Source organism: Pleurodeles waltl, chromosome 12, assembly GCF_031143425.1.
Source record: "Pleurodeles waltl isolate 20211129_DDA chromosome 12, aPleWal1.hap1.20221129, whole genome shotgun sequence".
NCBI lineage: Eukaryota > Metazoa > Chordata > Amphibia > Caudata > Salamandridae > Pleurodeles > Pleurodeles waltl.
In genome coordinates, this window is record NC_090451.1 from 489,310,028 (window position 1) to 489,335,047 (window position 25,020).

Here is a 25,020-nt window from a genome sequence, read left to right on the forward strand (position 1 = left end):
GACAAGTAGGCAGCATTTACTCTGGCTAAATGAGTGCCTGATCTTACATCTTTTTATGCAATTGTTGTCTGTCACCTTTTGACACAACAACCCGGCATTGACTCCAGCTTTGTCCATAACAAGGCCGAATGTTGTCCTCTGTCTGTCAGAGGCCACTGCCAATCCAGTTACTATTTCCTCTAACACCACTTCTGCTGAGAGGTCCGATTTCCCATGACCTATTTCCTATTGAATTGTGATACAACATGGTCACTCTCATATATAAACTTGCAGTTGCAGAGGTAAGTGGATGTGCTGAGTTCATACAGTGTGCCCTAGTTTATGTATTATTGCTTAGGATTTAATCACAGAAATGGTTTGTGGTCCCTTGCTTCCAGTTGTGGTTTAATGTGGTCTACAGAAGTCAAAAGTTAAGAACTACTGGGTCTGACCCATAAAGGGTTGGGGGTGCTAACGTGGTCAGAAGCGGGAAGAGGAGCAGGCCAGCTTAAAGCACCAGGACAATAATTTGCATTGTGACGTCCTCCTAAGTGTAGTATTGTGTTCTAGTGCGCACTATAGTACTTTTCTATTTCAAAATCAAGCACTGGCTTTGGTAATCAAGTATTATAGGGAAGTGTATGCTGAGTGCTGAGCTGAGCTCGAGAACCCTCGCATCACCTCCCTGAAAAGCCTGTGACTGCTCACTATTCCTACAATGGAGTTAAGTGCTGAAGGGAAGGGGTGGCACTTGGCCCAGCTTGCAGAGTCACTTTGGGAAGGGGAGTCACTTGGATATTTCCATGTAGGTCGTTGCCAAAAATAACTTGGCCTGCCGCTCCCTCATGGCTTTCAGGTGCATGGAAGGGCAAGAATCACGGGTCACGTCGTCCAAGCGTTTACCTCAAATCCGACAAAGTCACTGTGTGGATCAGAAAGAAAATGTTACTTACCTTCTGTACAGCTTTTTGTATGGCTACTGTATCCACCTGAGATTCCTCACCTTTTGAATAACTCAGGAGTCAGTCTGGATCTGGAAACATTTCAATAGCACTCCTACATCGGTAGGAGGAGCTGGTTCCAACACTGCCCAGCAAACGGCATTGTATGACATCACTGGAGCCATTAAATGCCCCAATCAGCGTGCTGACATCTGTTACCATCTAATTTTTTTTTTTTTTTGTAGCACGTCTTCGTGGCGAGCTAATAAAACTAACATAAGATGTAGATGCAGATTTCATTGAAATGAAGATTACAGATGATCAGATCATTGGAATATACAGCCATGCAATGGGTGGGGTGGGGGGGAAGCAAATAAGTAATGTGCAGATAGATTCTACCAGTATCCCCCGGAAAAAGCATTACCAGAGGTAAGTAACTTGCTCTTCTGATGGCTGCCCCTTCCTGCACATTCCTCACCTTTTGAATAAATTCCCCAAACAATCCCACACTTAAATCAAATCAAATCATTAACATTTATAAAGCGCGCTACTCACCCGTGCGGGTCTCAAGGCGCTAGGGGAAAAGGGCGGGCGGGGGGAGGTTACTGCTGCTCAAAAAGCCAGGTTTTTAGGAGTCTCCGGAATGCGGAGTGATCCTGGGTGGTCCTGAGGCTGGTGGGGAGGGAGTTCCAGGTCTTGGCTGCCAGGAAGGAGAAGGACCTCCCACCTGCAGTGGAGCGGCGGATGCGAGGGACGGCAGCGAGCGCGAGGCCCCAGGAACGGAGGAGACGGGTGGGGGCGTAGAAGCTGAGGCGACGGTTGAGGTAATCCGGTCCCTTGTTGTGGAGGGCTTTGTGTGCGTGGGTGAGAAGTCGGAAGGTGATCCTTTTGCTGACTGGGAGCCAATGCAGGTGTCTCAGGTGTGCGGAGATGTGGCTGTTGCGGGGTACGTCGAGGATGAGGCGGGCCGAGGCGTTTTGAATACGTTGCAGGCGTTTTTGGACAGTGCATGACTGTTTAAATAAAACAAATCGTAAAGAACAGAACAAGTGAAGCAGGTATCCCTCTGTATTTCGGAATGCAAGCAATAGTGTGAATGGAAGATCAAGATGCTGCCTTGCAAATATCTGCCAGAGGTACTCCTCTCAGCAATGCTGAGGTAGATTTGGCTCTAGTAAAATGAGTACAAATACCTTCTGGAGACTCTATGTGTACTATCGCATAGCAGATATTGATGCACAGGATAATATACCTTGAGATATTCTGCTTGAGGACTGCCTTGTCTCATCTTTACAACATATCCCACAAAGAGCAGATCATTCACTTTGAACTCACATGTACTGTCCACATAGAAGGTGGCCGCTCTTTTGGGATTAAGGCAATAAAGTCTTTCCTTCTCTTTTGTTAGATGTGGAGAAAGGTGGAAAGGGTGACAAGACTGCGCTAAGTGGAAGGGAGTAACCACTTTGGGTAGGAAGGGAGCCATAATTCTCAACACCAGTTTTCTGGCAAGAACAAGGTGAAAGGAGTTTACACTCTACACCTGGAATTTGCTTACCTTCCTATTCAGCGTGATAGCGATTAAGAACATAGCGTTGAATGTTAACAATCTTACATGATAACTATGTGAACACATTAGGGAGGTAAGTGTCAAATTGAGATCCCACTGTGGCATAATAAAGGGAGTTGGAGGGGATTTGTTTGTGAGACCTTTTAGGAATCTTAGGACAATGGAGGAAATAAAGAAAGATCGTTGATGTGGAAGACAAAGCTGATAAGGCTGACAAATAACCATTAACAGTAGCACCTGCATAGCTGTCCTGGGAGAGGAAAAAATGGAGAATGCCAGACTGAAAAGTCTAAAGAGGATCTAACGATTTGTCTCTACACCATTTAACAAATTTGGCCTATCTGCCAGAATAAACCTGAACGTAAGATAACATTTACCACTTCAGGGGGTAGAGAAAAGGTGCTCAGGTTGTTCCGTTCAATCTCCAGGCATGTAGGTGGACGTTCTAGAGGTTGGGGTTTAGAACCTGCCCTTGCAACTGTGATAGGTGTACCTTGTGAGGGACACAAGGGATGGTGAATGAAGTCGGCGTGTACCACACCCTGCATGGCAAGTAATGGGTGATTAAGATTACTTGGGCCCTGTTCGAGGCAAAGGTTCATTGTGGAATCAAGGACATGAGGAGGGGAACGCAAAGTGAAACAGAAAATGTCACATCAAGCCAAACAGGTCCCCTAATGCTCCCTGCATCGGACACTGAGGGGCTCGGAATTTCGGGCAGCAAGCATTCTTGTGAGTTCCAAACAGATCCATCTGAGAATTCCCAAAAAACAGAGAAATGTTCTGGACTACCTCTTGGTGAAGGCGCCACTAGTGGTTGGCTAACCCATCTGTGATGACTTACCACTGGAGGACGAAGGTGGAACAGCTTTCATTGCGAAAGGATGTTGCTCACACTCCACCAAGGCATATCTGCTGTAGTGTCCTTGGCGATCTTGTTGCAGGCTTACAAATCTCTCTTGTGTTGGCTCCCCAGGAGAGCCCACATGTGTCAGCATGGATGGGTGACCAGCAGAATTCAGGAGGCTACCAGACTGAGCAGGTGCAAGACCATCTGCACTGGAACGATTGCTCAATCCAGAAACATCGAAATCATAGCCTGAATATTTTGAACCCTTTGAGGGGGAGGGAAGGCTCAACACGATGTGGTGTCCAGTACTGCTCCTATGAACAGGATGCACTCAGAGGGCACCAGGAGAAATTTGGGCTTGTTGACTGAAAAACCCAGGTCGAACAACAACTGCGTTGTTGTCTGCAAATGGTGAGACAATCTCCAGTGATTTGTCTTTGATGAGCCTTTTGTGGAGGTAAGGGGGTATCAGGATTCCCAATCGTATGGCATGGGCCTCAACCACTGCCATCAACTTTGTGAAGACTCGAGGTGTGAAAGTGAGGCCAAGCGAAAGTACCACAAACTAGAAGTGTTCGCATCCGACCCTGAAACAGACATACTTCCTGTGTGACTGCAGTATAGGGATGTGAAAGTAGGAATCCTGAAGATCAACAGGCACCATCCACTCTTCAACGTCCAGTGTCAGAAGAACCTGAGCTAAGGAAAGCATCTTCAACTTTTTCTTTTTAAGAAATCAGTTCAAAATCCTTTTTTGGGAATCAAAGTATAGGGAGTAACAGCCCTGATCCTGCTCCTACTCCGGTATCAACTCCACTGCGAGCTATAGAAGAACTGGACTTCCTGCTGCAGAACATGCAGACAAATGATCCTGTGGCAAAGTGCAGAGACTGGAAAGGGGGATGTGTTTGCTGAAAGGGTAGGACATATCCCCTTTCTACAATTTGCAAAACACAAAGGTACGTAGTAATGGTCCTCCAGAGTTGTGGAAAGCAGGATACCCACCCACCAATGGGCAGACTGTTTCAAAAAGGGGTAACTGGGTCTGCTTTCCTACTGTGGCTTGAGAAGAGTAGAGAGGAAGACAGAGGGTTTGTTGTCTGCCTCAGCCATGCACTCTGTAGCTCTTGTAGGTGGGATTTGCTTGTTGCCGCTGTTGTTGAGCAGCTTATTGTTGACACCCTTGAAAAGAAAGGATTCTATTGCAGTCACAAAACTTCTTAAACTGGGTCTAAGCTTTGAGTTGACCAAGAGACCTAGCTGTGGCTTTACTGCCTTTACATCCATCCAGTGCTGAGCCTGCTTTAGCTCCCAAAGATACACAAGCTGTAAAAAGGCAAGTTAATAAGAGTATTCTGAACATCTGTAGAGAAGTCTAAATTCCTCAGCCAGGCATTTTATTGAAGAGATATCAATGTGCCCATAGAGTCTGCTATATTAAGGCCAGTTTGAATGACATGCCGTGCTGCAGCCTGACCATTACCCAACACATCAGTAAAATGGTACTGCATGTCAATTGGCAAATAAGGGATAACTGATTGGCCAACATTGAAAGAAAAGGCTTTCTAAAGACGTATGTGAAAAAAGCAAGTCAGGTTCCCCAGGAGCAGGCACATAACAGCGAGCAATAGATCATGGCGCCACCATAGCAGTAGCTGGCCTTTCCTAAATGGCCAAGATGGGTTCTATCAAAGCCCCATTAACAGGGAGAAGAAGTTCTGAGGAATAGGAAGCAGAATGATGCACTTCAAGGAGAATATCTGACCTGACTTCACATGATGATAGAGACTGGTCTAACACCACTCTTGCTTTATGTACTACACAGTGGTAAGAGTTTACCTCTTACAGAGGGAGACGTTTAGCGCAATAGCAATTCCCAAACAGGGGATATGTCAGTGCCACTGACTTCTCTTAAGCCTTCAAAGTCAAGGTCAACAGGAGGCTGACCCATGATATATTTGGTTTGTTCAGGAGGATCAATACCCCTAAAGAAAACCCTTTTTTCCTCCACCAATCATTGTGCCTCTCGACGTGATCAGTGAAGCACAAGGGAAGTGTGTCCAAAGTGGTGTCAATAGTGGCCCCGGAGAGAATGTTTAATCTGCCACAGAAGGAGAAGAACATGGAACTGCCAATGGGGACAGCATAGTCCTCTGTGTCAGTGACTTCAGCACCAGAGTTGTCCAATTCAAATGGGGCACTGGCAGAAATGGAGTGAAAGGTGATGATTGATAAGGTGCTGCAAAGCTGCCCCAAGAATATGACATAGGTCCCATGGAGCCAGTTGAAGCAGTAGAGGCAAGTATAGCTCTATGAAAAATATTGAACATTGCGTTCAGGAATTGATTCTGATCCATACCAGGGGCTGGGAACTCTGAGGACGGCTGATCACCCTGGAGACGAGGAAATAGCGCCACAGGAAGATTTGGTTCTGGAGCAAACATCGGGTAATCAAGAGCCAAATGCACCGGTTCTGATGGAATCAATGGTATTGGGTCAACCTCTTCATGCTTCTGTTCTGACATCAGCTGCAGAATGGAAAACTTCAGTGACTTATCTTACAAAGAATGACAACGTGATTCATGTCTACTCCTCTTATGTTTCTTTTGAAATGACTGCGATGAAAGAGGAGGAGAAAGAGACTTGGATCTTGGACAAGACTTTATTGCCGCCCTGACAATCATCCTAGGCTCTAGCGATAAATATATTGGCTTCGCGCTCATATGGAGCTTTCGGATGCATCTTCTGGCAATCCTAACACGCTTCGATGTGGTGGTCGGATCTGAGGTGCCAGAGGCAGATTCCAGGAGGGTCACTGATGGACATTTGAGTGGCATTGACACTGATAGAAAACTACACATTAGTGAAAGGGTAAAAGAGAAAATATTTAAAAAACTACAGACTTCCAAGCAAAGCACAAGAGTTACGGAATGCTTCAATGGTGTGGAGAAAAGGGAACAGAAGATCAGCATACTGATGGGCATTTTATGGCTTCAGTGATGTCACACGGTGCCCTGTTGCAGAGCCCTGATGGAGCAGGAGTCACCTAATGGTATGGGTGAGCTATTAAAATGTTTCTAGGTTCAGACTGCCGCCTGGCGTATTCTTATCATGAGGGATCTGCAGCTAGCTGTATCCATCAGAAGGAACTTTTGCAGCACCATCTACAAGGCTTGAAGCCAGACTTCCTCTGAGGATACATCTGACCTAGCCACTTCAAATAGCCAAGGAATTTGTTGGTGAAATAGAATGAGCGCCAGACTCATTGATATAGCGTGGAGAAAACAGGAACCGATCCCAGGGCGCCGAATTGCACTTAAGGTACCATCACATGCTAGGACAGAATTATCTGTAGCCACATGACATCTCATTGCTAGAAAAAAAAGTATTCCTGACCAGCCTGAAGCTTGAAAGAGGTTGTCATAAAATGAGAAATTTGTGTGAAGGTGTAGGCCTGCAGAATGGAAAATGTTACTTACCCAGTAGACATCTGTTCGTGGCATGTAGTACTGCAGATTCACATGCTTTGCATAAGTCCGACATCTAGTGTTGGGCTCAGAGTGTTACAAGTCGTTTGTCTTCAAATAAGGTTTTCAAGTTCCGAGATCGTGTGATTCCTCCTCTTGGTGATGTATATATATGGAAAATGTCACTTACCCAGTGTACATCTGTTCGTGGCATTAGTCGCTGCAGATTCACATGCTGTGCACATCCCGCCATCTGGTGTTGGGCTCGGAGTGTTACAAGTTGTTTTTCTTCGAAGAAGGCTTTTCGAGTCACGAGACCGAGGGACTCCTCCCATTTCGGCTCCATTGCGCATGGGCGTCGACTCCATCTTAGATTGTTTTCCCCCGCAGAGCGTGAGGTAGGAGTTGTGTATGCTATTAATAGTGCCCGTGCAATGGAGTAATGTACATAATGTAGTTTAAAGTAATATATTTACAAATATACAGATGTTCAAGATCAACTTCTAAACGGCTACAGGCTCCCGGGGAGGCGGGTGAGCACATGTGAATCTGCAGCGACTAATGCCACGAACAGATGTACACTGGGTAAGTGACATTTTCCGTTCGATGGCATGTGTAGCTGCAGATACACATGCTGTGCATAGACTAGTAAGCAGTTATCTCCCCAAAAGCGGTGGTTCAGCCTATAGGAGTTGAAGTTGTTTGAAACAATGTTTGTAGTACTGCTTGGCTTACTGTGGCTTGTTGTGCCGTTAGCACATCTACACAGTAGTGTTTGGTAAATGTATGAGGCGTAGACCATGTAGCTGCCTTACATATTTCGGTCATTGGAATATTTCCTAGAAAGGCCATGGTAGCACCTTTCTTTCTAGTTGAGTGTGCCTTTGGTGTAATAGGCAGATCTCTTTTTGCTTTAATATAGCAGGTTTGAATGCACTTAACTATCCATCTAGCAATGCCTTGTTTAGAAATTGGATTTCCTGTATGAGGTTTTTGGAAAGCAATAAATAATTGTTTTGTTTTTCGAATTAGTTTTGTTCTGTCAATGTAGTACATTAACGCTCTTTTGATGTCTAATGTATGTAGTGCTCTTTCAGCTACAGAGTCTGGCTGTGGGAAGAACACTGGTAATTCTACTGTTTGATTTAAGTGGAACGGTGATATGACTTTTGGTAAAAATTTAGGATTTGTCCGTAGAACTACTTTATGCTTGTGTATTTGAATAAATGGTTCTTGTATGGTAAATGCTTGAATCTCACTTACTCTTCTTAAAGATGTGATGGCAATTAAAAATGCAACTTTCCATGTTAAGTATTGCATTTCACAAGAGTGCATGGTCTCAAAAGGTGGACCCACGAGTCGTGTTAAGACAATATTGAGGTTCCATGAAGGAACTGGTGGTGTTCTTGGTGGTATAATTCTCTTTAGACCTTCCATAAATGCTTTTATGACTGGTATCCTAAATAGAGAAGTTGAGTGCGTAATTTGCAGGTAAGCTGAAATTGCTGTAAGATGTATCTTAATGGAAGAAAAAGCTAGCTTTGACTTTTGCAAATGTAGTAAGTATCCTACGATGTCTTTGGCAGATGCGTGTAAGGGTTGAATTTGATTATTATGGCAGTAATAAACAAATCTTTTCCACTTATTTGCATAGCAATGTCTAGTGGTAGGTTTCCTAGCTTGTTTTATGACCTCCATACATTCATGTGTAAGGTCTAAGTGTCCGAACTCTAGGACTTCAGGAGCCAGATTGCTAGATTCAGTGATGCTGGATTTGGGTGTCTGATCTGTTGTTTGTGTTGCGTTAACAGATCTGATATGTTTGGTAGTTTGACATGGGGCACTACTGAAAGGTCTAGTAGTGTTGTGTACCAAGGTTGTCTTGCCCATGTTGGTGCTATTAGTATGAGTTTGAGTTTGTTTTGACTCAACTTGTTTACTAGATATGGAAGGAGTGGGAGAGGGGGAAAAGCGTAAGCAAATATCCCTGACCAACTCATCCATAACGCATTGCCCCGAGACTGATCTTGTGGGTACCTGGATGCGAAGTTTTGGCATTTTGCGTTTTCCTTTGTTGCAAATAGATCTATTTGTGGTGTTCCCCAACTCTGGAAGTAAGTATTCAGTATTTGGGGGTGAATCTCCCATTCGTGGATCTGTTGGTGATCCCGAGAGAGATTGTCTGCTAACTGATTCTGAATTCCTGGAATAAATTGTGCTATTAGGCGAATGTGGTTGTGAATCGCCCAATGCCATATTCTTTGTGCCAGGAGACACAACTGTGTTGAGTGTGTCCCTCCCTGTTTGTTTAGGTAATACATCGTTGTCATGTTGTCTGTTTTGACAAGAATGTGTTTGTGGCTTATTATTGGTTGAAATGCTTTCAGCGCTAGAAATACTGCTAATAGTTCTAAGTGATTTATGTGAAACTGTTTTTGGTAAGTGTCCCATTGTCCTTGGATGCTGTATTGATTGAGGTGTGCTCCCCACCCTATCATGGAGGCATCTGTCGTTATTACATATTGTGGCACTGGGTCTTGGAAAGGCCACCCTTTGTTTAAATTTATACTGTTCCACCATTGAAGTGAGGTGTATGTTTGGCGGTCTACCAACACCAGATCTAGAAGTTGACCCTGTGCCTGTGACCACTGTGATGCTAGGCACTGTTGTAAGGGCCGCATGTGCAACCTTGCGTTTGGGACAATGGCTATGCATGAGGACATCATGCCTAGGAGTTTCATCACCATTTTGACTTGTATTTTTTGTTTTGGATACATGGCCTGTATTACATTGTGAAATGCCTGAACCCTTTGTGGACTTGGAGTGGCAATCCCTTTTGCTGTGTTGATTGTCGCCCCTAAGTATTGCTGTGTTTGACACGGTATAAGGTGTGACTTTGTGTAGTTGATTGAGAAACCTAGTTTGTGGAGGGTTTCTATGACATACTTTGTGTGTTGTGAACATTTTTGTAGCGTGTTGGTTTTGATTAACCAATCGTCTAGGTACGGGAACACATGTATTTGCTGCCTTCTGATATGTGCAGCTACGACTGCCAGGCACTTTGTAAAAACTCTTGGCGCAGTTGTTATTCCGAATGGCAACACCTTGAATTGCTAATGTATCCCCTGGAATACAAACCTTAAGTACTTTCTGTGTGAAGGATGTATCGGTATATGCATCCTTTAGGTCTAGTGTTGTCATGAGGTCTTGTTGTTTGAGTAGTGGAATTACGTCTTGTAATGTCACCATGTGAAAGTGATCTGATTTGATGTAGGTATTTAATGTTCGGAGATCTAATATAGGTCTCAGACTCTTGTCTTTTTTGGGTATGAGAAAGTACAGAGAGTAAACTCCTGTTCCTTTCTGGTGTTTTGGTACTAATTCTATTGCTTCTTTTAGTAGCAATGCCTGAACCTCTAGTCCTAGAAGATCTATATGTTGTTTTGACATATTGTGTGTTTTCGGTGGGACGTTCGGAGGGAATTTGAGAAATTCTATGCAATAACCATGCTGGATAATTGCTAGGACCCAAGTGTCTGTTGTTATTTCCTCCCAATGTTTGTAAAATTTGGTTAGTCTCCCCCCCACAGATGTTATGTGTTGGGGATGTGTGACTTGGAAGTCACTGTTTGTTTTGAGGAGTTTTGGGACTTTGGAACTTTCCTCTATTCTTTTGGAATTGTCCCCCTCTATATTGTCCCCGAAAACTTCCCAGCTGATACTGGCTCTGGTAAGTGGGTCTTGTCTGTGAGGTTGTGGGTTCTGTGCTTTGTCCTCGAAACCCCCCCCTCTAAACTGTGTTTTTCGAAATGTGCCTCTGCCCTGTGGGGAGTAGAATGCGCCCATGGCTTTGGCCGTGTCAGTGTCTTTTTTAAGTTTTTCGATCGCAGTGTCCACCTCCGGCCCAAACAACTGCTGTCCGTTGAATGGCATATTCAGCACAGCTTGCTGTATTTCTGGTTTAAATCCTGATGTACGCAGCCATGCATGTCTCCTTATTGTTACTGCTGTGTTGACAGTTCTAGCAGCTGTGTCTGCAGCATCCATTGCTGACCGTATCTGATTGTTGGAGATACTCTGTCCTTCTTCTACTACTTGCTGTGCTCTCTTTTGGAACTCCTTGGGCAAATGTTCTATAAAGTGTTGAATTTCGTCCCAATGGGCCCTATCGTATCTGGCCAACAAAGCCTGTGAATTGGCAATACGCCACTGGTTTGCTGCCTGTGCCGCCACCCTTTTGCCTGCTGCGTCAAATTTTCTACTTTCTTTATCTGGAGGTGGAGCATCTCCTGAAGTATGTGAGTTTGCTCTTTTGTGCGCAGCCCCTACTACAACTGAGTCCGGTGTTAGCAGTTGTGTTGTGTCTGTTGGTGGCGGTTTATATTTTTTCTCCACTCTTGGAGTAATGGCCCTTCCTTTTACAGGCTCTTCAAACACTTGTTTGGAGTGTTTTAGCATTCCGGGTAGCATAGGAAGACTTTGATACTGGCTGTGTGTGGACGACAGTGTGTTGAAAAGAAAGTCGTCTTCAATGGGCTCAGCATGCAGGCTGACATTATGAAATGCCGCTGCTCTCGACACCACCTGTGCGTAGGCTGTACTATCCTCTGGTGGCGAAGGTCTAGCTGGATAACATTCAGGACTATTATCTGACACTGGTGCGTCATAAAGGTCCCATGCGTCAGGGTCATCTTGACTCATTCCTGTATGAGTTGGGGATTGCATCATTGGTGGAGTGGCTACCGGTGATGGTTGCGGAGAGCATTGTGGAGATGGTGGCGGGGTTACTTGTTTAGCCACCTTTGCCTGTGGCTGCTTGTCTTTTTCCTGAAAGGCAAGTTTGCGTTTCATTTTAATCAGAGGGAGAGTACTGATCTTCCCTGTTTCTTTTTGGATATGGAGCCTTCTTTGTGTATAGTCTGGCTCGATTGTTTCCAATTCCTGTCCAAATCTATGTGTCTTCATTTGGGTGGACAGTCCTTGTTCCTCAGTGTAGGAACTTGTTTTCGGTTCCGAGGCCGGATGTTTCGGTATCGAAACCTTTTCGGCTGCTTTTTTCGGTTCTGACGAAACCTTCTTTACTTTCGGCGTCGTGGTCTCTCGGTGCCGACCCATTTCGGTGCCGCTAGCTCGGTGCCGAACCTGCTCGGAGCCACTATCTCGAGTCGTGATTGCTTTGTGGCGGTATCTCGACCGGAGTCGGATGACTTCGCCCCCAGCGTGCCCTTTTTCGGTGCCGATGATCGGTCACCTATTTTTCGGGTTAAGCCATGGCCTGTTGGCGGTGGCGTCCCCTGGGCTTTAGTGTTTTTTTCGTGAGTTTTGTGTTTCGACGTCTTACTCACGGTTTTCGGCGTTTCTTCGGGATCTATCTCATCCGAGTCCGATTCATGGATGGAGAATGTTTCTTCCTCCTCCTCGAAACGCTCTTGTCCTGTCGGCGCCGACGCCATTTGCAGGCTCCTTGCTCTTCGGTCTCTTAGTGTCTTCCTGGACCAAAACGCTCGACAGGCTTCACAAGTATCTTCCTTGTGTTCCGGCGACAAACAAAAGTTACAGACCAGATGCTGATCTGTATATGGATACTTGTTATGGCATTTTGGGCAGAAGCGGAATGGGGTCCGTTCCATCTGCATTGAAGAGACATGTGGCCGGGCCGACCAGGCCCCGACGGGGGATCGAAAAAACCCCGAAGGGCCACCGGAGCTCTTCAAAAGTCGGTGTCGATCTGTTGTAACTAACCCGATACCGAACGCAAACAATACCGACAATTTTTCCGAGATTCTAACTAACTTTCCGACCCGAAACACGGAGCGAAAAGGAACACGTCCGAACCCGATAGCGGAAAAAAAACAATCTAAGATGGAGTCGACGCCCATGCGCAATGGAGCTGAAATGGGAGGAGTCCCTCGGTCTTGTGACTCGAAAAGACTTCTTCGAAGAAAAACAACTTGTAACACTCCCGAGCCCAACACCAGATGGCGGGATGTGCACAGCATGTGTATCTGCAGCTACACATGCCATTGAACATATATATATATATATAGAGAGAGAAAATAAAATGTCCATGCAATGTATATACATATTTTCAGAAAGAGGCGAAAAGCTTCTGGGGAGGAGGGAGGGTGCATGTGAATCTGCAGCACTACCTGACATGAACAGATGACTACTGTGTAAGTTTGATGGTATGTGCAGCTGCAGAACACTTGCTTTGCATATACTGTAAAGCAGTTCCCTCCCAGAATAAGCGGTGGCTATCATGTAGGAGTTGGAGTAGTCTGAAATAGTTTTTTAAGTACTGCTTGTCCAACATTTGCTTATTGGTGAGATCAGACATTCAGACTGTAGTGTTTAGTAAATGTGTGTGGTGTGGACCATGTGGCTACTTTACATATATCTGCCATTGGTAAATTTCCTAAGAATGCCATTGAAGCTCCTTTCTTTCTAGTAGAATGTGCTTTAGCGGTTACTAACACCTCTCTTTTAAACTTAAGAAAGCAAGTTTGAATACATTTACTATCCATCTGGCTAATCCTTGTTTTGAAATAGGATTACCCTTATGAGGTTATTGAAAAGCCACAAAGAGTTGTTTAGATTTTCTGAAATGTTTTTTCTATCTATATAATACATGAGAGCCCTTTTAACATCAAGGGTGTGAAGAGCTTTTTCAGCAACTGAATCTGGCTGTGGATAGAAGACTAGCAATTTCACTGATTGATATGAAATTGTGAAACTACTTTAGCGAGGAATTTGGGGTTTGTACTGAGGACTATTTTATTTTTGTGAATGTGAAAGAAAGGTTCTTCTAAAGTCAATGCTTGCATTTCACGAACTCTTCTTAAGGAAGTAATTGCTAATAAGAAAGCAACCTTCCATGTCAAAAACTGGAGAGGGCAAGAATGCATGGGTTCAAATGGTGGACCCATAAGCCTTGTGAGCACAATGGTAAGATTCCAGGCAGGAGCTGGTGGAGCTGAAGGTGAAAATTATTTTGAGGCCTTCCATGAAAGCTTTAATAACAGGAATCCTAAACAGAAAAGTGTGCTGTCTGTTTTAGAGGTAAGCAGCTACTGCTGTTAATTAATTTTAATAGAGGAATATGCAAGATTTTATTTTTGTAAATGAAGCAAATAATAGAAAATATCCTATACTGATGCGCTCAGTGGATTAATGTTTTTGGTTTGACAGTAATATACACATTTTTCCATTTAGCTGCATAACACTATCTAGTTGTAGGCTTGCGTGCTTCCTTTAGAATATCTATACATTCAGATGGAAGCTGTAGATAACCAAATTCTGTGACCTCAGGAGCCAATTCGCCAGGTTGAGCATACTGGGATTCTAATGCCTGATTTGACCTTTGTTCTGAGTCAATAGGTCTGGTCTGTTTGGAAGCTTGTGATCTGGTACCACAGACAGATCCAACAGAGTTGTGTACCAGTGTTGACGTGCCCACATGGGAGCTATGAGTATCATAGTGAGGAAGGTGTGACAGGTCTTGTTGACCACAAATGGAATTAGTGGGAGAGGCGGAAAAGCATACGCCAATATCCCTGACCATTTGATCCATACAGCATTGCCCTTGGATTGAGGGTGTGGGTACCTAGATGTAAAGTTTGGGCATTTTGTGTTTTTGCTTATGGCGGAGAGGTCTATGTCTGGGGTTCCCCACATTTGGAAGTATTGTTGAATCACTTTTTTTAAGAGGTCAGCTAGTTGATTGTGTATCACTGGCATATACTCTGCTAGTAGTTGAATGTGATTGTGAATTGCCAATTTCCAAATTGTTTGTGCTAAAAGGGACAATTGAGATGAGTGTGCCCCCCGCCTGTATTTGCAGATAATACAATGTGGTCATGTTGTCTGTCCTTATTAACACTGTCTTGTGGGTGGATCTGTGATTGCTGGTAATTCCAGATGGTTTATGTGCTAAGTGTGTTAAATTGAGTTCAGTTCCCCTTGTATGGTGAGGTTGTTGAGATGGGCTCCCCAACCTATCATTGATGGATCGGTTGTGATTATGGTCTGTGGCACAGGATCCTGAAATGGCCAGCCTTTTAATAAGTTGGTGTGATTCCACCATTGCAGACAGTGGTAAGTCTGGCGGTCCAACAACACTATATCCTGAATGTGACCCTGTGTCTGAGACCATTGTTGCAAAAGACACTGCTGTAGTGGTCTCATGTTTAGGCGTGCATTGAGTACTATTGCTATGCACGATGCCATCATTCCCAATAGTTTCATAATTAACTTCACTGTGTAAATATGGATGTATTGCAGTTGAGATATGAGATTGTGAAAAGCTTGAATTCTCACTGGGTTTGGGTATGCTAATGCCGATTGAGTGTTCGGAAAGGCTACCAGATATGGATGTATTTGGGCTGGCTGCAGGTGAGACTTTTGATAACTGATTGTGTAGGGTGTCCACTGTGTACTGTGTGTGCTGTTGACATGTTTGAACTGTACAGGCTTTTATGAGTCAGTCGTCCAAATATGGAAACATATGTATGTGTTGTCTTCTGAGGAATGCTGCAACCACTGCTAGGCATTTGGTGAATACCCTTGGTGCTGCCGTTACTCCAAAGGGTAGTACTTTGAATTGGTAGTGCTTTCCTGCTATAACAAATCTTAGAAATTTGCCATGTGCTGGATGTATGGCATTGTGGAAATAAGCATATTTTAGATCTAATGCTGTCATGTAATCTTGTTTCTGTAGCAGGGGAATGATTTCCTGTAGAGTGACCAGGTGAAAGTGTTCTGACAGAATGTACTGACTGATCGGTCTGAGATCTAAGATTGGTCTGAGAGTACCATCTTTCTTTGGTATGAGGAACTTTAGAGAATACACTCTAGACCCTTGTTGGGATATAGGTACCATCTCTATGGCACCTTTGAGTATAAGTGATTGTACCTCCTGTTTTAATAAATTGAGATGTTCCAGAGAAAGTTTGTGCGAGGGAGAATATTTGGTGAAGTAGAGATAAGTTCTAAGCAATAACCATGTTGGATATTTGATAGAACCCACTGATCTGTAGTAAAGTTGTGCCATTGTAGGTTAAAATTTACCAGTCTTCCTCCCACAGAAGATGTATGCTCGGTGGGGATCTTTAAGAAGTCAATGGTTGAGGTGGAGGAATCTCTAGGGGGAGGGGGGTTGTTGATTTACCTTTCCCCTCTATAATTATTTCCTCTGAAAGAGCCTGCGACGGAGCCTCTGTTGTAAAAATGTGGCCCTTTTTTCTGTTGGGATGAGGGTGGCTTTGAGGTTGATGGTTTTAAACCATCCCTAAACTGGGGCCTGCGAAAAGTTCCCCAAGTAGGCGTGGTGTAAAGGGCGCCCATACCTTTAGCTGTATCAGAGTCTTTTTTCAGCTTTTCTGTGGTGGTATCAATTTCTGGCCCAAATTGGTGTTGCTTATCAAAATGCATAATCAATACTACCTGTTGTTTCTCTGGTTTAAGCCCTGAAGTCCTTAACCATGCGTGCCTTCTAATGATGATACTGGTGTTGATACCCCTTTCTGCTGTATCTGCTTCATCTGTTGCAGATCTAATTTAATTATTAGAAATGGCCTGCCCCTCTGTTACTATCTGTTATGCCCTTTTCTGGTGCTCTGGTGGAAGGTAGAGTAACAAATCTTCCATTTCTTCCCAGTGAGCCCTATCAAATCGTGGCAACAGTGCTTGAGAGTTTGCAGTCCTCCAATGGTTAGCAGTTTGAGTTGCTACCCTTTTTCCAGCTGGGTCAAATTTATGACTATCCTTGTCTGGATTAGGAGCATCCCCTGTAGATTGGCTATTTGCTCTTTTCCTTGCTGCACTGATGACTATAGAGTCAGGGGGCAATTGAGCACTAATAAAAATCGGATCAGAGGGTGCAGGTTTATACTTTTTATCCACCCTTGGTGTTATAAATCTAGATTTTACCAGTTCCTTGAAAATGTCCTCTGCATGTGTAAGCATGTCTGGGAGCATAGGAAGACACTGATACTCCTTATGAGTAGATGTTAGTGTATTAAATAAGAAATCATACTCAATGGGATATGCATGTAATTGTACCTTGTGGTGCGCAGCTGCCCTAGATATAACCTGATTGTAAGCAGTAGTATCTTCAGGTGGAGATGGTCTTGCTGGGTACAAATCAGGATCATTAGAAGGGATGGGTTCTGAATCATATAAGTCACATGGATCTATATCCTAATGAGTATCATATAAATCATCCCCATGTGTTGATATAGGGGATTGTGGTGAAAATTGTGTAGGTGAAAGTGGTGGAGTGTCTGGTGGTGGAGAAGCAGGGAGTAAAGAAGAATGTGGTGCTGGAGGCCGTTGTGGTGCCTTTGGTTTCTCCTTTTGTTTAAATATTTTAGCAGGTGGAGGCCCAGTTTCTACAGTCTCTTGGAAAGTCAATTTTCTCTTGATTGTTGGAGGAGGAGAAGCTATGATTCTTCCTGTGTCCTTCTCTATATGGATTTTTCGCTGTTTAACGTCCATTACTTCCAATATGGGTCTTATTTCAAAAGACTCCTCAGTAACTGGCGCATATTTTCCACCCACAGGTTTCAGCTCCGAAAGTTTGGAAACAGAGTGTTTGAGTCGGGCAGAAAATTTCGGCTCTGAAAGTATTGTTACTTTTTTCGTCTCAGAGGTGGAAGTCTCAGATTTTCGTCTCGATCCTGAAACACGTATTGCAAGCTGTTAGGTGAGCCCCGAATGCACTTTGGTCTTGTGTTTCGGTGCCGAACCAAAAGGTTGGTAATCCAGTTGTATTTTTCGGGTCTGACCTTGGCTGGCAAGCAGTGGGAGACCCAAGACCAGTGCAGAACTCTTGCTGGCTGATTCTTGTTGATGGGAAGAGGCTGATGTACTCATGTACTGCACCGGTGTGATGGATTCGCTGTCGCCACTGGAATCTCGACCCGAATCGGAGTCTGCGATGGAAACTGCGGTTTGGTGAGCAATTTCTTCTTGTGTGTGTTCTTCTCCGAAGATGTCGGGCGTTTGTTCCGACGACTTGGACACCATCTCCAACTGACGTGTTCTTCGATCCCTAAGAGTCTTCTTTGAATGAAAGGATCAACATGCTTCACAGCTTTCTTCTCTGTGATCCGGAGAAAGACAGACTGCACACCGAGTGCTGATCGGTGTATGGGAACTTGGCGCGACACCGTGGGCAAAAGCGAAACAGAGTCCGTTCCATCAGCCTGACATTGTTCGACAGCCATGCGCCAAAGTAGGCCCAAGAAGGGCAAGGTTGCACGAAAAGGGCATTTAATCGACCCAGACGATTTCAATCGGATGGAATGTAAGTTAAGAAAACGTGATCAAGAACTATACTGACGTTTATAGAAAAGAGAGAAGTTCAGATATTTCCAAACCGAGATCTACTGAAGCGAGAGGAACGCGTCCGAACCCTATGACAGAAAGAAAACAATATAACGAAGGACTTGATGCCCATGCGCTCCATCACCAATAGGAGGAGTCAGTCGATCTTGTGACTCGGAAACCTTAGAAGAAAAACAACTTGTAACAGCCCAACACTAGATGGCAGAGTTATGCAAAGCATGTGTATCCACAGCTACACATGCCACTGAACAGCAATTTATAATGTACTTTTCAGATAAAGAATATCTTTTTTGAATAATCTTATACCCAAAGGAAAAAAGATAAAAAGGCAAGAGCAAATGTGAAAACTGAGTTATAGTCAGTGTGCCTTACCAGACTTTTTGGCTGTGTTCTGCACTCCTGCTGCTACCGTTCCTGCTCCAGGGCTCCCAGGAGAGCCTGTCTTTTTACTCAACAGACTGTTAAAGAAACTCGCCAATACGCCTTCACTTGCTGCTGCATCTGGAAATATTACCCAAAAGCTTAATCATATATTTCCTGACAAAGGTAAAATTATCATCTACATAATATTGTTTTACTACTCTCAGATATTTAGTACCAATACATAAGTTGGCAGTTAAACCAGATATTTAACAGCGCAGGTCACTCCATTTTGCATTAGGTTTCATGCCACTATCTTTACATTCATCCCACCCCTCCAAGCAGTTATAGAATGCTGAAGGCTTGCTTAATCATTGTAATCACCACATGATTGTAGGTGGCTAACACCAGACCTTTATGCTGCAATTACTATGCTAATTAATATTGAAGTTCTTAATTTTAAATAACTAGAAAATGCGTACTATTGGGAAAGCTGAAAACATACTTGACTCCTCATGCTAAGGTGACAGCTTTGGTTTCAACATCTATGCCTGTTGCATAGCTGGACTTGATCTATGCAATTTCAATTAACTATTTTCTAAGTGGAAAGAACACATTAAAAAGTGATCTAAGATATTTTCCTACATTGACAACATTTACAAAGAAAATGTTGGTGGAAAGTTTAATAGTCCTATATTTTCATCCTGCTCTTTTGTTTGTTAAAATTTCTCTGGCATTAATGCACTACACTGGCAAGTGATAACTCCCACCCTGTTCATAAACTCGTCTGCATTATTCAGTGTCCACAAAGCCCTGGTCACAGATCCACCTCACTACAACTTGCTTGTGTTTCAATAATCTTTACTGGCCAACCTCAAAGAGAAATTAAATATGGTCCTACAACAAAGCTCCTCTTCACTCTTAAAATGGGGGAGAGACCATAATATAATCCCAGTTAAGAAAAACAACATCTCATTTTGCAAACCTATGATGTCAACAAAGAGACAGGAAATATGGGATGTGGGGATTAAGGGAAAGGTAAGAAAATAAAATACACATTTTTCCCAGTCACAAACAGGGCAGTGGCTCATGGCCAGCAACAAAGGAACTGTCTAAAATGTTTTAACCAGGATCTGCATTTAACCCCCGTCAGGCATACCATCCATACCAAAACTAGGAATGCCACTGCTGCCTGTACCTTGGTAAGATATATATATTTCTCCTTTTTCAGGGAGCAGAAGAAATGTACTCTCTAGACTTAAATCCTTACTTTTCCCTACACCTCTTAGCACTACCTCTTTCTCACTGGATTTGCCCAATATTAGTATCATAGTTTCATTAGATTTTGTATGGGCCGTTGAATTTTACGTCTTAAGGCTTTACAAACTCTCTCCTAAACAAGTTAATTAGTGGTGAGGATCTCGTTGCCAATTAATCCAGGACTGTTTCCTAGAGGGAGGGCCACATTTTAAGTACTGTAGCTCACAATTTTGACCTCGCTTTGTCCTCCAGGGGCACCACCTCCATCAAGGCACACCACAGATGCCACTGTACAATCATAAAAATTCTGATTCAAAGACACCTCAGCAGACACATTTGACAACATGGCTTTAATAAACCTACTGTTATTGCTGTGCCAGGCACATGTGGGGCTTTAAGGATTCTTCAATCATTTTGGATATGGCCCTTACATGAACTCATTTCACTCACTGGCCAGTCACAATGTGGATGATGGGGGCAGGTCCACCAACAGGCCCTCTTCTAGCTCCTCTAGTCGGACGCCCCCGGTCACCATAGCCTTTTTAGAAGTTAAAAAGCGGTCACAGGCAGTTCTGTACGATGAACCGGCAACTTCTATTGAAAACGTCCACTCACCCTGGCAACTTCACATCACCAACCTCTGCACCACCCACCGTCAATGAAAGCTGTATCCATCCATCCACCCATAAAAAGCAGGCAATTCCATCCTGAATTAATCTTTTAGCAGTCAAAAGCTTATTTATATAGCACTTCATACTACCATTCTACTGTTTCTAAGAGTTTTAATTAACAGATATGTTACAACTTAAATGCTACTCAATTTACTGACCATAGGATGCAAGGTAGAGTTTTCCTTGTAAGGATTAAACCTTGTTTAGCAGTGGACATTAAGCTCAATGCGCCACCATGTCCTTACATTCAAAATCTCCAACCTATCCTGACCCTTAATATCAATCCCACATTCCATCTACCAGCCCCACCGGTTTCCCTCTAAATCTGTAGGTGCTCTCATACCTCAACCACAATCACATTTTCTTTGCTGGCTCATCTAATTCTGCCCAACACTCCATGCACCTAAATAACTCGGGTTGAACAAGCTACTTCTTTCTGATCCTGGATCTACACCTTCACTGAATTCTTGAGCATTGCACACCCCTACTTAAAAGCGAAATCCAGAAGTACTAGTAAGTACATTTTCCTTTACAATCATGTGACCTGCTGTGATATTGAGGATTAATAACTAGGATGGCAAAGAGTAGTGGCCAGTAATTTGCAGCAGTAGATGGGGAGGGCACACATCCTCCCATTCACAAGCATTAACATCCACTTGCAGTATACACACACACACACACACACACACACGTACATACAGTTACATTCATAGATACATACACACATGCATTCAACATTCATTATGGACTTGCCGGTTGCGGTGGTGACATCTGGTGGCAGGAAAGAGAAGCAGAAGTCTCTGTTGTTTCCTGGAGGCTTTGGCTAAGCAATGGACGGAAGGAAGATCTTGTGGCCTCTTCTCATTAGTTAACCTTGTCATGGGTCAGCCAATGAGAGGATGACCGTTCTTACCTTGTCAGAGTGGGATGGTATCAGTGAGATTTGGTGACATCACCCCAACTCTGTGACAAATATCTGTGACGGTCAGCCCTGGGCACTTTAGGGTTTAAAACTGAAGTGCCCAGGTCTGGGTCTATCAATGACACTTCACCTCGTCATGAGGGGTGGGCTGAAGTGGTCAAGTGTTCCAGGCTGTGAAATCGTCAGCTGGGCAAATTTCAACTCAGGCAACCAGACACCTGTGCATCAGCACCTGGCTGTCTGACCCTAACATGAAGAGTGTCTTGTCAGGCTGACCCTGTGCTCAGACAGACACTGAATGCACTGGCAAAAGGTGGAGTGGTGGCCCCCTTCCGGCCCTGAGTATATCGTCAAACATTAGTTTTAGAGACTGGGCTGAAAGCATACCAGAAAGAAAGCAAAAATATCTATTACAAAGGGAAGCTTGGCCAGAGGTAGCTATCACCCTAGACTCAGACTCAGGACAGGAGTGCCAGGCAGTGTAGTTAAAGGATCTCTGATGGTGCTAGGCCTTTAGCTCTACAGTGATCTTGAGGCTTGGCCAAAAGCAACATTTGTATGCCTTTCAAAAATACTTACTCAATGGATTGATGACAAGGGATGAAACACTATCTTTGGTTCAAAATGTTTTCAACAACATGAAATACATTGACAATGAAATACATAGTCAATGTATAAAACAGAATAGAAATGACCTAATATCTGTGATAGAGAAAAGGGTATGGCATTGTTCATAAAGAGACGTTGTAGACAGGTTCCAGAATTCTAAGTTAGATAGTGAAGAAATGGCTAAATGTATGGCTAAAGCACAAAGCTTTAAAGCAGTCAACAATGCTGTACACACAAATTGAAAAAAAATGTCTTCAAGTAAGCAGTTGAAAAATGTGTGCGTATACAGAACTAAGCAGGTTAAAACATACTGTCTTCTTTCAGCTGATATGTCTTTTTTCTTTTTTTAGTCAGTGTCAATGCTATTACGACATAACTCACCAAAAATCTAGCACTTCCTTTAAGTTATAAATGGCACAAGCCAGGTCACATTGGGGAATCTCACCCTGTAGCAGACAGCATGTACAGTTAAGCAGTCAATACAGTAAACAGCTGTTGGCAAAGTAAACCAAAGCTGGATAACATTTGCTTTGCTGTTTGTCAAGGATTAGATTGAATGTGACAAAGTTTGAATTGAGTAGGAGTTAGTTTCTTATTCTGAGGAAACACGCTTACATTTTGTGCATCCAACACAAGTTCCAGATCTTTTATATTCTTGGCAACGATGTTGACCTACTGTGGGTAATTGAATCCAGGTAGTTAAGACAGTTGGAGATCTGTCATAATCTTTTAAGAGTTTTCTGGTATATGTTGGTGATGAGAATTTAGACAGCTAGGTATTGGTGAGTTACACATTTTAATTTCCCTTATGTGGCCTGATACCACTGCCATGCTCCTAGCGGAGGCATTTCAAGCTGAATTCAAGCTGCAGTGGAGAACCTTGTCTCATAAGCATTGGTTGTTCTCCAAAAGCCCCCAAGAACTTTCAGTGATTAATAAAAATGTGGATATATTTTATGGTGCACATCCAGAGTTATCTTTGTTTAGCTTCTGGGGCATAGTAAAGAGGGAAAAGTTAGTTACCTGCCGTAACAATATTTCTGGTGGATACTCCATCTAGCTGCAGATTCCTCACCTGCAAAACAATCCCCCACGTGCCAGGCTGGATCCAAAAAACGTCATAGCCACCAATAGAGGGGCCCTGGACTCAGTCAGTGCTGCAAGGGTCGTCACGCAAAATTCCAGAGTCCATAAAGCGCCTGTTCCAGCGAATCAATGTCAGTGTCCCTCCATTTTTTCCAAGTATTCGAGGAGAGAGGGAGTGAAAAATCTTTAGAATTTGAAGTACCAATATGTATAAATATTATGTAACTTTATTAACTGTCCCTATGAGTTATTAATCAAAAAGGGGAGGTGGGTGAGTCGGTAAGGAATCTGCAGATAAAGTATCCACCAGAAACATTGTTCCCACAGGTAAGTAACATTTTCTTCTGATGGACACTTCTACCCGAAGATTCCTCACCTGTAGAACAGATATCACAGTAATAACCTGCCAAAGAGGAGGGATGATGGATGATTGATACCAAGAAATCCTGCAAGATGGATCTAGTGAACTGCCTGTCCCTGCGTACCTCTCCATCAAGGCAGTAATGCTTCGCAAAAGTGTGGAAGAAATCCCATGCCGCTCTTTAACATATTTCTGCAATCGGGACAGCCCAAAGCAGTGCCAGTGTGGACTTAACCCTGGGGGAATGGGCCCCAGTTCCTTCAGGTGGTTCCTTCTTGGTGAGGGCATGGCAGATTTTAATGCAGAATATGGTCCACTGGGACAGAGTTCTCTTCTGAACTGACTTCCCCTTCTTGGCTCCACAATAGCCCACGAAGAGCTGGTCATCAGTACGATAATCTCTGATGCTGCCCAGGTAGTAATTAACCATCCGCCTCGGGTCCAACCGATGCAATCGTTCCTCCTCCTTGGAAGGATGTGGTGTCAGGTAGAAGGTTGGGAGGGTTATGGACTGGGCCAGATGAAAGGGAGTAATCTGTTTCCTAACACCAACTTGTTTAGAAAAAAAAAATGTAGTGAATGGGGATGGCAGCTCTGGGCATGTCACTCACCTACCTGCCTAGCAGACATGATGGCAACCAAAACACTGTTTTAAGAATCAACATGCAAAGTGCACAGCTGTGAAGAGGCTCAAACAGAGTCCCCACCAAGAACGTAAGAACCGAATTCAAGTCCCCCTGAGGACTTACAAATGTAGTGGGATTTAAAAGTTAAGTCAGGCCTTCAAGAAAACCTAAGACAATAGAGACTTAAACAGGGATGGCTGATCTGGCAGACAAGGCGGCTAAATGGCAGTTCACGGCACACCCTCTTTGAGCTAGGGAAAGTGCGAACTGCAGCACTTGGGATAGGTAAGCATGCAAGGGATCTACACTGATGTCTGCACACCAAGGCTTCCTTTGACGGATGCTTGAGGGCGCAGAATTGCTAACACTGAGCGTTTTCAGAAGAGGTGAAAAAATACACCTGAGGAGTGACCCACCGGGCGAAGATGTCCTGAACTATCTCTGGTAATAGACGTCACTCATGATTGGCAATGTAGTGCAGGCTCAAACTGCTGGTTCTGATGTTCAAAAATCGCACTAGGTGATTGGCAGTGAGCCAGATCCCTTGCCTGTGTGCCCAAGACCACAGTCTCAGAGCCTCCAAACAAAGGAGGTGAGAATCTACTCCTCTTTGCTTGTCGATATATGACATGGCAGTCATACTGCCCATAAAGATCTGGACGGACCAACCTAGGATGGAGAGGAGCAAGGCATTGATCGCAAGCCTTATTGCTCACAATTCTAGCAGATTAATATGAATATCTTGCTCCTCTAGAGACCAGAGGACCTTGATCTCTACATCTTCAAGGTGAGCTCCCCACAGCAGGGTGGAAACATCAGTCACTACTTTAGTTATAGTCAGCTGAAGAGTAAAGGCTAGCCATATGTCAGGTTTGCCTCGTCCCCCCCCCCACCAAGCGACAGCTACCGCACAGCTGTAGGAGATCACAATGGAATCAGACAGGTCTCCCTCATCCTGGAGCCAATGCCTGC

General features: G+C 43.9%; 1 protein-coding gene across 2 annotated transcripts in view; it reads right to left on the reverse strand.

Annotated features, from left to right (window-relative positions):
- The window catches only part of DYNC1LI2 (dynein cytoplasmic 1 light intermediate chain 2), a 306,588-nt gene that overhangs the window by 11,207 nt on the left and 270,361 nt on the right, over positions 1 to 25,020 (reverse strand). For both annotated transcript variants that reach the window (XM_069217186.1, XM_069217187.1), the window contains exon 12: positions 18,526 to 18,654. In XM_069217186.1, the coding sequence (XP_069073287.1) occupies positions 18,526 to 18,654 (129 nt within the window). The remainder of the gene's footprint in view (positions 1 to 18,525; positions 18,655 to 25,020) is intronic.